General features: G+C 47.8%; 1 protein-coding gene across 2 annotated transcripts in view; it reads left to right on the top strand.

The window, feature by feature from the left end:
- The first annotated feature begins 592 nt into the window (after nucleotides 1-592).
- Nucleotides 593-15123, top strand: part of XIRP1 (xin actin binding repeat containing 1) — a 282674-nt gene continuing 268143 nt past the window's right edge. Inside the window, exons 1-3 of one of the 2 annotated variants that reach the window (XR_013843832.1) lie at nucleotides 593-678; nucleotides 3141-3195; nucleotides 5426-13545. Coding sequence is in view for 1 of the 2 variants with exons in the window: in XM_079996299.1 (XP_079852425.1) it covers nucleotides 5426-13051 (7626 nt within the window). In the remaining variant the exon portion in view is untranslated. Of the gene's footprint in view, nucleotides 679-3140; nucleotides 3196-5425; nucleotides 14631-15123 lie in introns of those variants that run through there. The other variant, XM_079996299.1, reaches the window with a different exon arrangement.

Raw genomic sequence — 15123 nt, 5'->3', positions numbered from 1 at the left:
CACTCCGGCGGGAAGGTGAACGGCGTTTCCGTGCGCTCCTCTGGTTCGCCAGAAGCGGCTTAGTCATGCTGGCCACATGACCCAGAAGCTGTACACCGGCTCCCTCGGCCGATAAAGCAAGATGAGCACAGCAACCCCAGAGTCGGCCACGACTGGACCTAATGGTCAGGGGTCCCTTTACCTTTACCTTTAGGCCAGATTTAGTGGTGTGGCCATCGGTTGCTAACCAGGATCATACATTATCTGGACCCTGAAGCAGTAAGCTTCCTAGCAGGAGGGTGAGGCTTCACTCCACAAATGGGCAAATGCTGGGATAGCTCAAGACTCTTAATCTCAGCGTCGTGGGTTCGAGCCCCTCGTTGGGCAAAAAATTCCTGCATTTCAGGGGGTTGGACTAGATGACCCTCAGGGTCCCATCTGATGCTACAGTTCTGTGATTCTGTGAAGTAGTATTTCTACTGGTGCTGGAAATCTGGCACACATCTTAGCGTATCTATCTTTGTCCCTGTTGCAGATGAGAAGACCCTGGGAGTTTTAAACAGCTCGGGCCACAAAAGCCACATACTTCGCCAAGGACACAGAACGGCCTCGTTCCCCTCTGTGAAGGAGCGGTCCGTTCTCTATCTGTCTCAGGCAGCAGCTGCCGCTGCAGATCTCCCTGGTGGTCTGACAGAACCAGTAAGTTTCTCAGCCTTGACATTCCTCCCATTTTTCTGAGCTAAAAGAAGTATTTGAGCCATGCCTTCCTCCGGCAAATGGTCATACTGGAGTAGAGGAGAATTGGGGCACAGGGTGGGAGGGTCAATGCTATTATGGGAGTGTGTTTTTGTGGTCATCTCCCTCTGTCCAAGTAGCTAATATACAATGCATAGATCCAAAATGGCTGTCGGGCAATTTTAAAAGTTCAAATAATTGCAGACACTGTGTTCAGATTGGCATCAGCTTGTTTCAGGGCATAGTCATGCAACAGCTTAGTTGGTTAGACCGGGGCGCTGATAATGCTAAGGTTGCAGGTTCAATCCCCGTATGGGATTGAATATTCCTGCATTTCAGGGGGTTGGACTAGATGACCCTCAGGGACCCTTCCAGCCCTACAATTCTACAATTCTGTGATAACTGATATGAATTAGGAATGGTGGAGAAATCCAACCTGGTTCACATTTCAGCAGTAACCATCCTAATTTGAATTTCCGACACAATACGTTGACCGAAGCACAGTTCTCCTTCAAAATTTGTTCTTCTAATTTTGCAATGCAGGTCTCCAACCAAATCATGTGTGCAAAATAAATATATTGGGGGGGGGGTGGCTCTGTAGAAATGGATATGTTAGTGAAAACAAAACAAAAAAACAAAAAAAATGGATTTTATTAAGGAAAATTTGCTTTCAAGCCTATAATACAAAAATGTATATATTAGGAGAAATTTGCACTAAAACGCTGGTGATTTTTTAATGACTTTTTTAAAAAATGCCTCCTGATGCAAGCATGTTGAGAACTGAACTTACTGCTGGAAAAATGAGGGGACAGAAACTGAAACTGGGCAGCTAGCCCAACATGAATACAGAGCGCTCTTGATGCAAAACGGATCAGGGCTCCTGCACATTTAACAGTTGTATAGAAAAGGACCCTTCTAGGGGCGCAGCAATAAAACCACTAGCACATTTGAAAAAGCTAAGCAGGGTTCAGTGTGGCTTCAAATTGGATGGGGGACTGCGTGTTGAGATTCACGCATTGCATGGACTAGATGACCACCATTGTTCTCTTCCAACTCTACAATTCTATGATTTTATGAAAGAGCCTGGTTGCTAGAGGAGGCCAAATGGCCACCTAGCATCATTTTCTCACAGGGTCCAACCAGGTGTTCCACAGGGATAATAATAATAATAATAATAATAATAATAATAATAATAATACTTATTTATTAGTTATACCCTGCCCATCTGGGTATAACTCTGAGCTGCTAAAAACATGATAAAATCTCAAACATTAAAAACTTCCCTAAACAGAATTGCCTTCAGATGTCTTCTCAAAGTCAGATAGTTGTTTATTTCCTTGACATCTGATGGGAGGGAATGCAGTGAGGCAACTGCCAGAAGGGCCTTGGTGCTGGACCTTAGCATTCGGGATGAATGATGGAGGTGGAGACACTCCTTCAGGTATACTGGACAGAGGCCATTTAGGACTTTGAAGGTCAGCACCAGCACTTTGAATTGTGCTCGGAAACATATTGGGAGCCAATGCAGGTCTTTTAGGGAAACCCTCCAGGAAGGCCTGAGCACATCAGTATTCTGACCACCTGTGATTCCGAGCAACTGGTACCCAGAGGCGAACCTTCCCTGACACTGGAAGCAGTTGTATAACCATTGTGGCTAGTAGAGATTGGTTGCCTTACCCTCTAATTCGTGTTAAAGCCATCCAAGTGCATGTCCAGCACTGCATACTGTCTTCTACACAGGCTGTGAAAAGTGCAGGACCCCTGCTCTCTTTTTCATGTGCCCACCCTGCCAAAGAACCTGGGTGATAACAGTTGGTGAGAGTGCAGAGGATTCTCTTTTGGGAATGCCAGTCTCCCCATCCCATCCTATGCTGCTGCCACATTGAACTACAACTCCCAGAATTCCATGGCCAATGGCAGAGGCGGCTTTGGGGCAGCACGATCAGTTCTTTTGCAGGGCCCTAGGGGGCGTCTTCTCATTTCCTTCCCAAAGCCTAGTTAGCTCTTGCCCAGCTTTGGGAAGGAGGAAGGAGGGCTCTAGGACCCTGCCAGAGCCACATTCCTCCTTCCCAAAGCCTGCTCCTCCCTTACCCAGCTTTGAGCAGGTGGCTTTGGGCTGGGGGGGGGGTCATGTGTCAAATTTTGGCCCCGCACAGGGTGCCGGATTACCAAGGTCCACCCCTGGCTCGTCAAACCAGTCTGTTCATGTAGAGCAGGACAAATACGCCTCCACTATGGTGAAACTAAAAGATCAGAATATTAAGATAAAATAGCTTTAGAGAAATGTGCCTATACACTGACATTGAATTTGGTATTTCCATATTTGTAGCTTACAGGCCTACCAATATGTATTTAGTGATGTGTGTGTATGTGTGTGTGCATATATATATATATAAGTATAAATCTACTTTCTGTGTTTCGTTCAGAATTTCATACACAAGATCCCTTTCTAATTCTCCGCATAACCAGAAAGCAAATAAGGTAGGAAATGCTACAAACATAGGTGTGGTTGCCTAATCCAGTATCTGTAGGCGGTTGTGCGGTTTATGCTAACAATGCATGCAGGCTTTGTGTCTCACGCTGAGCTTCAACGTCACCTTGTGTTTTAAACCTCATTAATGTGGAATTGGTGGAAAGCACTAAACGGCAATTGATACCGGAGTGATTTGCAGTTTGGTTTGCAGTGTACTGATTTCTGTTGTTGTTGCATTGCTGTTGTTTACTAATATGCTGTCCAGACTTTTGTTTACTGGAAACGCTTGTGCATCCAATTGAGGGACTCATCCTGTACAAAAAGCGGGTGGGACTCACCTGTTTAAATTCTGAGCTACCCATTGCATTCTCTGCGATGTCGGATTCCTCTCAATGGTATCCTCTGTGCATCAGGTTCAAACACGGAAGGGACAATATACCAAAAGCCACACTTTCCATATTGAAATTCAGCTCTTCTTCAGGAGGGAACTCCTCTGAATTTTGCAATGCGGTTCCCCAACCGATGAATGCATACAAAACATGTATATTAGCAAAAGCTGCATGCATTAAAAGAATGCATTTTTTAAAATGTACAAAAGTGCATTGAATTGAGGGGAATTGGTTGCCAAATTTAATGAACTGTGTGCCAAGAAAAAGTGTCTATTAGGATCAACGTGCATGGGAAAGCATATGAATTCTCATGCAAACATTATTTACTTATCACATTGCTATGCTTCCTTTTCCTCCAAGGAGCTCAAGGTGGGGTACGTGGTCCTCCCTCTCCTCTTTTAATCACAACAACAACCCTGTGAGGTAGTGAGAGGCAGTGACTTCATGGCCATGTTAGGATTTGAACCCTGGTCTCCTAGGTCCTAGTACCAAACTGTAGCATACTGGTGCAAAAATTCACAAATGTATGTGAAAATGGGGCAAACCGAATTGAAGACTTGGAAAACGTGTTATTCTCTAACCACGTGGTGCTCTCGGGTGCAATGTTACCCTCAAGGTCTTCCTTTGCTACCCATGAAGCCTCTGAACCACCACTCATTTCGCCCTTAGTCATGAGGTGGTGAGGTTCTCTTTTCCTGTCGCAAAAAGTACATAGAGTTGATGAAGGAACTTGGAAGATTGACACTCCTTCCCACTTCCTCCTTGAACTCTATGCACTTTCCACGGCTCAGATTCATCTACAAGATTCAGCCTTTACTCAGATCTCTTGGAAAAGCAAAGCACATACACGTCCCTTTCTCTCTTTCTGCCTCTTTGGCAGGGTATTGCAGATATTAATATTGCTTAGCTTCAAGCGGTTGGGTGCATAAAAACAGACTCATTTTGGAAATAGAACATCACCAAGGCCCATAAGTTTAATTAAAAACTTTACTTGCAGAACTTTATTCAAAGCATAACAAAAACATCAGATGATACATCCAAACAGTTCCATAAGACATATTCAGTCCAAAGCATAGGCTTAGCATCTTACAAAATATGAAATAATTCCAGCAGAAGTCTGTCTCTTCCCACATCCTGCATTCCTGCCTGAGGCTGTGTGCTCCTGGAGAGCTTCATTTACATCCTCACAGAGCCTAGGAACAAAAAGCTCCAGCCACCACCCTTCCAAGATGGCGAATTTGCAGTTCAATGCCTCTCATGTGATCTAAGGTTAAACACTCACGTGTTAGCTAGCAGAAAACATCAATAGTTAATTGTCAACTCAGTTAAAGCTCAGAGTCTCTTAGAGTACTGCAGTGGAATTTTCCAATGTTAAACCTTTCAGCAATACACAGGCATTCTCATATCAGTGTGAATTAAACAATTATACTTAATACAGGGGAGCTGATCTTGGAAAGGGAGGAGAGAAGTGACCAGAGGTCATGGCACCTGCACTCACTCAAAAATCCAAATTCACCCACAGGCTTGAAAAGGTTGGCAACCCCTCTTCTAGCTAAATAGAAACATAGGACTTAAAGACTGAAGAAACAAGCACCTGGGAAGAGTTTGTGTTGTAGCTTCTCAATGAAGTTACGGGTGTCTTTAGCACCGCTAACCGGAAACCAGTTGTGGTGGTTGTGCGAGTTTGCAGTGGTGTGGCGCTTGTTGTGCTTTGCAGGTACGGAATGAACATGCAGCTAGGCATATTAACCCAAGCTGCTGCATGGATTTGACCTTTCTCACTAACAAACTGGTGTACTGACGAAGGGATTATGCTGACTTTAAAAAAAATAAAATTGTTTCCTTAAGGATGGCAGAAGCTCAGAACGAAAAGTCTTCCAAGGCAAACATCAAGTCAGATGAGGATTTGCTCCCACCTCCTCCACCCCAGGATTCTGCCTCAGCCACAGCTTCCGCTCCCGCGACTCAGGATACTAACCCTCTGCCTCCACCTCCTCCCAAGGAGTCCTTCTCCAGGTTCTACCAGCAGCGCCAGGTGAATGAGCTGAAGAGACTTTACCGCCATATGCACCCAGAGCTGAGGAAAAACCTGGAAGAGGCTGTGTCAGAGGACCTGGCAGAGATGCTGAGTACCGACGACCCTGGCACACAGGCCATAGTGAATCTAGATGCGGTGCTTCCAGGAGAGGTACAATCCATGCGCTGGATCTTTGAGAACTGGACGCTGGACTCCATTGGAGAACATCAAGCCACCAAGAAGCTGACCGAGGAGGAAGGCATCCCGAGCGGAGACGTGAAGAACAGGTCCATGAGGTTTGAAAGCCAGCCGTTCAACGGAGACAACCTGGTCCCTTCGGCCCAGGCATCTGAGAAGGAACAAGCCAAAGGGGATGTACACACGGCTCGGTGGTTGTTTGAAACCCAGCCGCTAGACTCCTTGAACAAAATGTATTTGGATGAGACCGACTTGCAAGAGGCAGTCCTCAAAGAGCCCGTGCAGAGAGGGGATGTGAAGGGGGCTGCCCGGCTCTTTGAAACCCATTCCTTAGACGCCTTGGGCCGCTGCAGTTCGGTGGAGGAGCAGAACATCTTGCAGCTGAAGTCGGAGATTCAAGAGCTCAAAGGCGACGTCCAGAAAACCGTCAAGCTCTTCCAAACTGAGCCCCTCTGTGCCATCAGGGACAAAACAGGGAACATGCACGAGATCAAATCTGTCTGCAGAGAAGAAATACAGAGCAATGCCGTGAAGACGGCCCGCTGGCTCTTTGAGACCCAGCCTCTGGACACGATCAACAAGGACACCTCCAAAGTGCAAGTCATCCGAGGGATATCGCTGGAGGAGGTGGCCCCGGGGAACGTCAGCGGAGCAAAATGGATGTTCGAGACGCAGCCCCTGGATGCCATAAGGGAATTCACAGTGGAAGAAGCAGACTTCAAGGCTTCTCCAGACCTTATCCAGGGGACCGATGTTAGTAAACAGTGTCTCCTTTTTGAGACACAGCCTCTCGACGCCCTGAAAGGAGAAGCCTCAGACAGCATCCCAGCCAAGGAAGAAGTTATCAAAGGTGACGTGAAGTCAACCCTTTGGCTGTTCGAAACCCAGCCGATGGAGACGCTGAAGGATGACTTTGAAGTGGGTCATTTGAAGAAAGTAGAGCTTTCAGAGGAGGAGAAAGGAGCGGTGAGGCAAACAAAGCACGTCTTCGAGACCTGTCCTTTGGGCAGCATCTCCAAATCTCCACCTAAGGACTCCTCAGCCACCAGCGTACAAGAGGTGGAGAAAGGCGATGTGAAGGCCTTCAAGAGCCTCTTTGAGACCCTCCCTTTAGATAGCATCAGGCAAGCGAGCACCGAGGAGGCTATCAAGGAAGGAGAGGAAATCATTCCAGGGAACGTCAAAGCCAATCAGCTGCTGTTCGAGACGACGCCTCTGTACGCCATCAAGGACAGCTTTGGGAACTTCCACAAAGTCACCTCTGTGAGCAGAGAAGAGGAAGTTGTGGGTGGAGATGTCAAGAACTACAAGTGGATGTTTGAGACCAAGCCCTTGGACCAGTTTGACGACAGCACCCAAAAAGTGGACCTTATCAAGGGGATCACTAAGCAGGAGGTGGTTGCCGGGAACGTGGAGACAGCCAAGTGGCTTTTTGAGACGCAGACCATCGACGTCATCCACAGTAAGATGAACCAGGCAGAGCAGAAGGTCTCTGAGAAAGGAGACTCTTCCCAAGGGGGTGACGTGAAGACCTGTAGGTGGTTGTTTGAGACACGCCCAATGGACACCCTGTATGAGAAAGAGGAGAAGAAGAAGCAGGATGGAGAAGATCCTGTGCCACAAGCAGATGTCAAGTCGTGTACATGGATGTTTGAAACACAGCCCTTGGATTCCCTGAAAGGCCAAGAGGAACAATATCTTCAGGTCAGCAAGACCTATTGCCAGGACGAATTGCAAGGGGTGGATGTGAAAACGGCCAGGCACCTGTTTGAGACGGAACCCTTAATCAATAACGTCACTAGTGACGCTGATTCAAAGAAAATAATCCGGTACTCCAGCCGTGTGGAGATCCAGTCTGGTGAAGTGTCCAGGGTGAAGGAGTTTTTTGAAGCAAAGCCCTTAGATTCAGCTGGTAAGTCCAGCCCGTCCATGAAGGCCATCGATATCCCAGCAGATGGGAACATCAAGGCAGGGGCCGTGCACAAGTTCACCTGGCTTTTTGAAAACTGCCCCATGGATACCTTGAAAAGCAGCATGGAGGGCATTCAAGAGGTGCCCCCCGAAAAGGACATCCGAGGTGGAGATGTCGGAGGCAAGAGATTCGTCTTCGAAACCTACTCCCTGGATCAGATCCACGACAAAGAGAACGAGATGCAAATCAAAAAAATCCAGGAGGAGACCATGAACAAAGACAGCGTCAAGTCTTGCACAATGCTATTTGAAACACAGCCTCTTTACGCCATCCAGGACAGAGACGGGGGATACCACGAGGTCACATCTGTGAAGAAGGAAGAAATCATGAAAGGGGATGTAAAAGGCGCCCGGTGGCAGTTTGAGACCAAACCCTTGGACCAGATCAAGAAAGACGAAGAGGTGTTTGTGATCAGGGCTGTTACCCAAGAGGACGTCAAAAAGGGAGATGTCCAAACAGCCAGGTGGAGGTTTGAAACAGAGCCTCTGGATTCCATCGCTGATGAGAAGAGGCCTGTCTTGAAAACTGTTGACGACGTGCCAAAGGGAGATGTCCAGTCCAACAAGCAACTCTTTGAATCAGAGCAAGTGAGTCAAAAGAAGTATGTGAGGATGGTCAGTGTCAGCGATGTCCAGCAAGGAGATGTGAGGACATCCACCTGGCTTTTTGAAAACCAGCCTATTGACTCCCTCAGAGGAGAATCTGAAAGCACCTCCAGCCTGAACACAGTACAGAGGGAGGACATTGCCAAAGGGGATGTGAAACGCTGCACGTGGCTGTTTGAGACTCAGCCCATGGACAGCCTGAAAGACACAGAGGCTTCTGCGAGTGCTGAGCCCCAAGAGCTGGTCCCTCAGGCCGACGTGAAGAGCACCACGTGGTTGTTTGAAAGCACGCCTCTAGACAAGCTCAGTGCTTCTCAATACTGCACAGAAACAGAAGTTAGGGAGAGAACCATAAAGGACACTTTGGAAGTTCTCTTCTCCTACCAAGTGATCCAACACGACGGCATCCTTATCGAAGCCAACGACATTGAGAGCGTCAAGATGGCCAAGTATCAACTCGGCAGCCAAGGAGCCCCCGAAATCCAAAAGGAAGAGGTCATGGGAGGCAACCTGCAAAGGATCTTGATGCGGCTGCTTCAGAGGCCCAACGTGGAGAGCCAGGGGGTTTTGGTGCAGGAAAAAGAGTGTGGGGATATCAAAATCAGTGCGGTGCAGCTATTGGAGTCTGGCAAGGCTGAAAAGAGCCAAGAGGAGTTGAGCAGCAATGCGGCAAAGGCTCTCCAAGAAGTTCTTAGCCAAGACGCCTCAAGCAAGAAAGGGATCGTTATGCAGGAGACACAAATGGGGTCAGCAAACTTGACCATCTACTCTCTCCTTCACCGCATTGCTCAACAGAAGCAGTTTGTCAAGGGGGATGTCAAGTCGACGATTGGGAATCTGTTGGCTTCTGCCCAGGAGCAGAGGGCAATGGCGACCGTCCGGCGAGAGGACAATGAGAGAGGAAATGTCCAGCTGTACACCAGCTGCATCGAAAAGGGAGACCTGGATTACTTAAAGAACCTCCAAAGGGATTCCGAGATAGAGGGCCTGGTTTCCTCGCAAGCAAAAGAGGAGTCCCTGAAAGCGGTGGAAGAGGTCAGAGTATCTCCTGCCCAGCCGCAGGAGGAAAAAACTGTGGCAGCAGCACCAGACATTGTGCTGGGGAATAGCAGTGGGGCTAAGCAAGGGGTCTTATGTGAGAGCAAAGAAGGTACATTAGAAAGGAAAGCGATGCATGCAAGTGACCTAGGTTCCTCTGCGCATTGCCCTGCGCAAACCCCACCCCCTGTGATAGTCAAAGACAGTCTTGTTTCTGGGAGTGTTAATTTGCCCATGCAGTCAGTGCAAAAGGCACAGAATGGTAGCCACAGGGTAGCCAGAGAAGAACAAATTATCTTGGGCAACAGGAAAGAGGGCACAGCTGTCATCACTACCACCACCAAAGTAGCAGATCAGAAGGATAATACAGCTGGGGTGACCCACTGTTCCACGGTCGGGGAAGCCAGCCAGATGGCAGCACAGCCCAAAACGCAGGTTCTGGGGAGCGACCTTCAAGCAGCGATGCAAAGCCTACGGCTAGCCACAGCAGAGGCCCAAAGCCTCCAGCACCAAGTCCAGAGCAAGCTGCAGAAGACGACCGAAGAGATTCAGCTGAGTCCCGCACAGCCCCAGGTTGCCATGCAATCCGCTGCAGCAAACACAGAGGGCTGCGTGGCCACCAAGCAGCAGCAGCAGCAGCAGCAGCAAGCGAGCAACGTCACCTTCCTCCGCGTGCAGGAGGCCTCCAGGTCCCATGCAAGCGTGTCTCAGAAGACCATGGTGTCCCACGCAAAGGTCAGTGCTTCTGAGGAAGTCCAGGGAGGTGCGCTGCCCATTGCAGCCTGCCCGGACGGCCAAGCCGCGCCTAGTGCAGATCTTAGTATTAAGGACGGCCTGTATACTGCCACGCCAGTGAAGTCCTATGTAAACCCATTTGTCGAGTCTGATTACAAAGAGCACTCTTCCGTTCCAGAAGAACGAGAGCAAGAGGCGATAATCAGAGGGGATGTAAAGACCGCTATCCGGGCCCTCCAGAGTGCCGCCACAGAACAAAGAGACAAAGTAGACAAAGAGGACGTTGTCCGTGGCAACTTAAAAGCCACGCTCGAGTCCCTGGAGAAGTCTAACGTTAATGTCTCCAAAGGAGATTTTAAAGCGGCCATGATATACAGGAATGCAGGGCTGTCCCATTCCAGTTGTAAAAAGAAACACGAGTCTCAGTCTGTTAGTAGTCAGGCAGCTGCTGTAGCGGCTTCAGGCTCGCAAGCTCTTAATGACTTTCCTCCTCCTCCTCCAGCTTCAGCTTCAGTGATGGCCGAATGCAGCTCGCCACCCCCAACCAAACTGAGAGAAGCAGAGGCTGTAGAGCATTGCCTCCCCACACCACCCCATGTTCCTCAGACTCTCCCTCCTCCACCTGCCAAGCCCAGCAACCAGCGTCCTTTAGAGAAGCCGCAACTTCCCCCCAAGCCCGACGTCCTCGCCCCACCAAGGAAGAAACCTGTCCCACCTCCGAAACCAGACTTCCTTTTGAAGGAAGCACCGCCCCACCCTCTCTGCTGCAGGAAAGGGCAGTCGGGGAAAGTGGTGCCTCCCCTTTCCACACCCAAAGCTCCAGCCACAACTGAGCAGGACAAACCTATGGCTTCCCCTACGAACCAAACCAGGGCACCTGGGGAGGCTGCTGCAGGGAAGAAATCTGCATGTGGAGATGATTTGACGGGTTGCCCCGTGCCGACTGTCGTCACGGACGTCGCTTTTGAGAAGAGGGCCATGAAAAGTACTGTCAAGACCCCTCTGCAAGTAGCGGAAGAAAAATATAAGGCAAAGAAGGAAGGGCAGAGCAAAGTGGAAGCGTCTTCATCAGAGGAGATTAAAAATGGGTCGGTTGCCTGCGGAGGAGGGAACTGCCACCCTACTACCCAAATCCAAGGATCTCTGGAGTTGTGCCAACAAGAAAAGAGTTGCTTGCTGCCTGGAAAGCAAGACTCTCTCACACCTCTTGGATGCCAAATGGGTCTTCCTAACTTGGAGGGTCAGAGGAAGCCCTATCTCTCTGCAACATGTGAGGCCAATATTCTGAGAAAAGGAACCGTCACAGCCCATGTCTCCTCATCAAAAATAGAAAAGGCAACCGTCATTGGAGCCTCTGCTACAAAGAGAACAAGTCTAAGGGCACAGGAAGAGACACCAGGAACTTCTGGTTCAATGTCTTCACAATCAAAACAGTTCTTTAAAGGGCACCAGTCTGTGAGCAGCAGGGGGTTAGGAGAACCGGAAGCGAAGGCTGAACAAGAGATGGAAAAGCCAGTCGTGGTCATGCGGGAGAAAGCGTGCCGAGAAACCGAAGACGAACGTCGCAAGAGGCTGTCTGTTCACAAGGAGGAGATCATGAAAGGGAACGTCAAGGAAGCCATGGAGATATTTGAGAACCTGCGAAGGCAAGAGGAGCTCCAGGAAATCCTAACCCGAGTGAAGGAGTTTGAGGAGGAAACCTCCAAGGTGGATGTGAAAGCCTTGAGAAGCCTCTTCGAGAATGTCCCTGAGTGGGTGGTGTATCACAAAGCTCACCTGGCGAAACAGCCCAAGGCGGAGAAGGCTGAGCAGATGAAGGAAGCACGCGAAGATGCTGACAGTGTTTCATCGGTGGAGTTAGCCTTTGAAGATCTAGAGAGAGCCAGTGCTGAGATCATTCATCTAAAGGAGCAGACCCTGAGCAAGCTGCTAGACATTGAAGAGACCATCAGGAAAGCCCTGTATTCTATTTCCAGCCTAAAATCTGAATCTGACATAGCTGGGCTCTCCGGACTTCTCAAGGAGTCTCTTGGGAGTTCCCAGGGCCTTGCAGCCGGCAACAACATCCGCAAGATCAGCATTGTCTCCAGCAAAGCCAAACAAGAAAGAGGGGTGCAGAACTCATCCTGTGAAGAGGAAAGGAGGCACGAGGTGCCCAAAGTGGAGCTAGGGGTCCCCTGCATTGTTCAGCCTCGAGCCACTTCTCCTTCCTCCCCTTCCTACATCTCCATTCAGTCGGCTGCACGGAAGACCGCAGAATCCCCCAAAACGGCGCGTTGCTCTTCCTCAGACTACTTGGACAGGGCAGCAGAAAGGGACACGTTCACTCAGGATATTTTTAGCTCCTTGCCACGTCACTCGGTGAGGTCTGACGGCTGCAACTTGACCGTCAGTGAAGGTGAGCAGGAGCTCATCAAGATGAAAAAAGGAGGGAGCTTAATTAAGCAGCAATATCTCCGTAGTCCCGACCATCTCCAACATCACCTTAGCAGCAATGGTGATCAGGAACGGGAGACCTCCCAAAGCTTGACTCAAGGAGGAGGAGCTTCCCTGAGCTCTTTAAGCCCATCAAATCCACGAAGGCAGAAAAGCATACTAGAACTTCAGACGAGTTCCGATGGATCCAAGCTCTATGGGGCTACTCGAACCGTAACGGAACAGTATGAGGAGGTGGACCAGTTTGGAAACAAAATCATCACTTCTTCCACCACCGTCACCAAACAGTCAGAGACGCAGACCTCCTCCACATGCGACATGGTCTCCTGCCCTACTAGATATGAAGTGACGGCCTCTCCAATCCTTCGTAGGTACCTGAACAGCCCAGCAGAAGACTTCCACTCAAATGGAGGCAACCAGGAAACAGGGGTGGTCTATGTCACTTTCAGCAACTCCAAGCCTGCCAAAAAATGAATCAGATAATGGTGATGGCGGGTGGTCTACCAGCTAGCTAACCTCACCCCAGGGCTGAAGGTTAAGCCAGCTGACTTTAATAGGACCCAAATGTCTTTAATCCAGCATGTTCAAGATAAAGGAACTGTAAATTACGGAAATTGCATGACAGGAGAAGCTCTTCAGCTTCGCCAAACTTTTGCAGAACAGTCTTAGGGTTTGTGTAAGACCATGACTGATGAACTCCAAACCGGTTCTTGAAGAAGATGGCTTCCTGCCATCACAATACAGGCCTGGATTTTAAGCTGAAGGGAAAGAGATTGGGGCAACTGCTTTTAAGAGTGGCCCCTGTGTTTAAGACTTCTTCTAAGGCTTGCCCTGCTGTCCTAAGCCAACGGTCCAGCAGTCTTTCCCCAAAAAATAGACAACCAGATGTTCAAAGCAGAGGTCAAAGAGACAGATACTGGACACAACTAAAGAACCATGGAGCCAATATTTGGGGGGGAATCACCAGTGTTGAAGCAACGATTCTTCAACATCAACTTCGTTGGACTGGTCATGTTGTGCGGATGCCTGATCATCGTCTTCCAAAGCAGCTACTCTATTCCGAACTTAAAAATGGAAAGCGTAATGCTTGTGGTCAACAAAAGAGGTTTAAAGACTGTCTCAAGGCAAATCTTTTAAAAATGTAGTATAAACACCAACAATTGGGAAACACTTGCCTTCGAGCACTCCAGCTGGAGAACAGCCTTTACCAAAGGTGTCATGGGCTTTGAAGACACATAAACTCAGGACACAAGGGAGAAACGTGCTAAGAGGAAGGCACGCTTGGCAAATCCACACCGTGATCAACTCCCGCCTGGAAACTTATGCCCCCACTGTGGAAGGACGTGTGGATCCAGAATTGGCCTCCACAGTCACTTACGGACTCATTGTTAAAACCGTGTTTATGGAAGACCATCTTACTCGGCTACGAGGGATCGCCAAAAAGAAGAAGATTCTCAATCTGCGGTGCCCTTCCCCCACCTCTTATTTCAATTGACGGAAGCCCCCCAACCTATTTGCTCCCCTTATTCTTACTGCCCTCCATGCCATTTGCCCACAGACACACCCATGACTTCTCTATAGCTAGAAATTGAAACAGTTTTTATCACAGCTGTCAATAGCTTCGGCGTTATTACGTTTTCAACAGGATATTAGAGCTATCCATATGTAGCAAGTGATCCGTATCAGGATGAAATACATAAACCCATATTTAAGAATTCCTATCATTGTCTTTCCCTCTTAATGAGAAAATGGGGAGAGGGATTCTAAAAAATACCAGGGTGGTGTTTTTTTTTGCATATTGATTGTTATTGCTTTCCTCTTTTTTAAAAAACAAACAAACTAGAACTGTAATTTATTATTCATTGTTAACATGTCTTTTATTCTTAGACTCCTCGCTTTCTTACCTGTTCAGTATTTAAATCAATTGTGAAACCATGTAAGAGCAATTTTATTACAATGTTTTGTATATTCTCAAGTGAAGATTTTAGGTATTTTGTGGTTGTTTTTTTAAAAATTTGCATTCTGAAGGTAAATTTGACTTTCTGAAAAATAACTTGAGTCAGTTTGTTTGTCTGCGTGGGTGTGCTTAGCCAAAAGAGTTAATTCCTTTGAAATCACCCTTCAGATCATTTCTCTTCATGAAGTAGTTAAATCTGTCTATTAAAAGAGCCAGGTGGGTTTTAAATTACCATGAAACAACAATGAAAATTCCTGAACATTTTTACAATGTGGTGTGATGGGGGTGTTTTTCCTTAATTGTCTAGATTGGCCAAAGACCTGTTTGTTATTTTATTTAAACTGACCATTTCAACACCAATCAGACATTCTTCATTTCCTTATTTCTCTTCCAATTACAGCAGTCTGGTGTACAGAAGTTAAGAAAGTAAAGAGAATCACTTTTACTAGGCTGAGTGATGGGGGAAACTTCCACATTCTTAATTCCTGTTCAAGGTTGCCTACATTTCTTTAAGTCAAACTGCTATTAAAGAAAAGAGGATTAAGATAATACATATCTTTTTATGTATGAATCAAATTTATAGACTTCT

Source organism: Podarcis cretensis, assembly GCF_951804945.1.
Source record: "Podarcis cretensis genome assembly, chromosome: 12".
NCBI lineage: Eukaryota > Metazoa > Chordata > Lepidosauria > Squamata > Lacertidae > Podarcis > Podarcis cretensis.
Note: the sequence above shows the minus strand (reverse complement) of the source record. Positions and strands in the feature narration are given on the sequence as shown.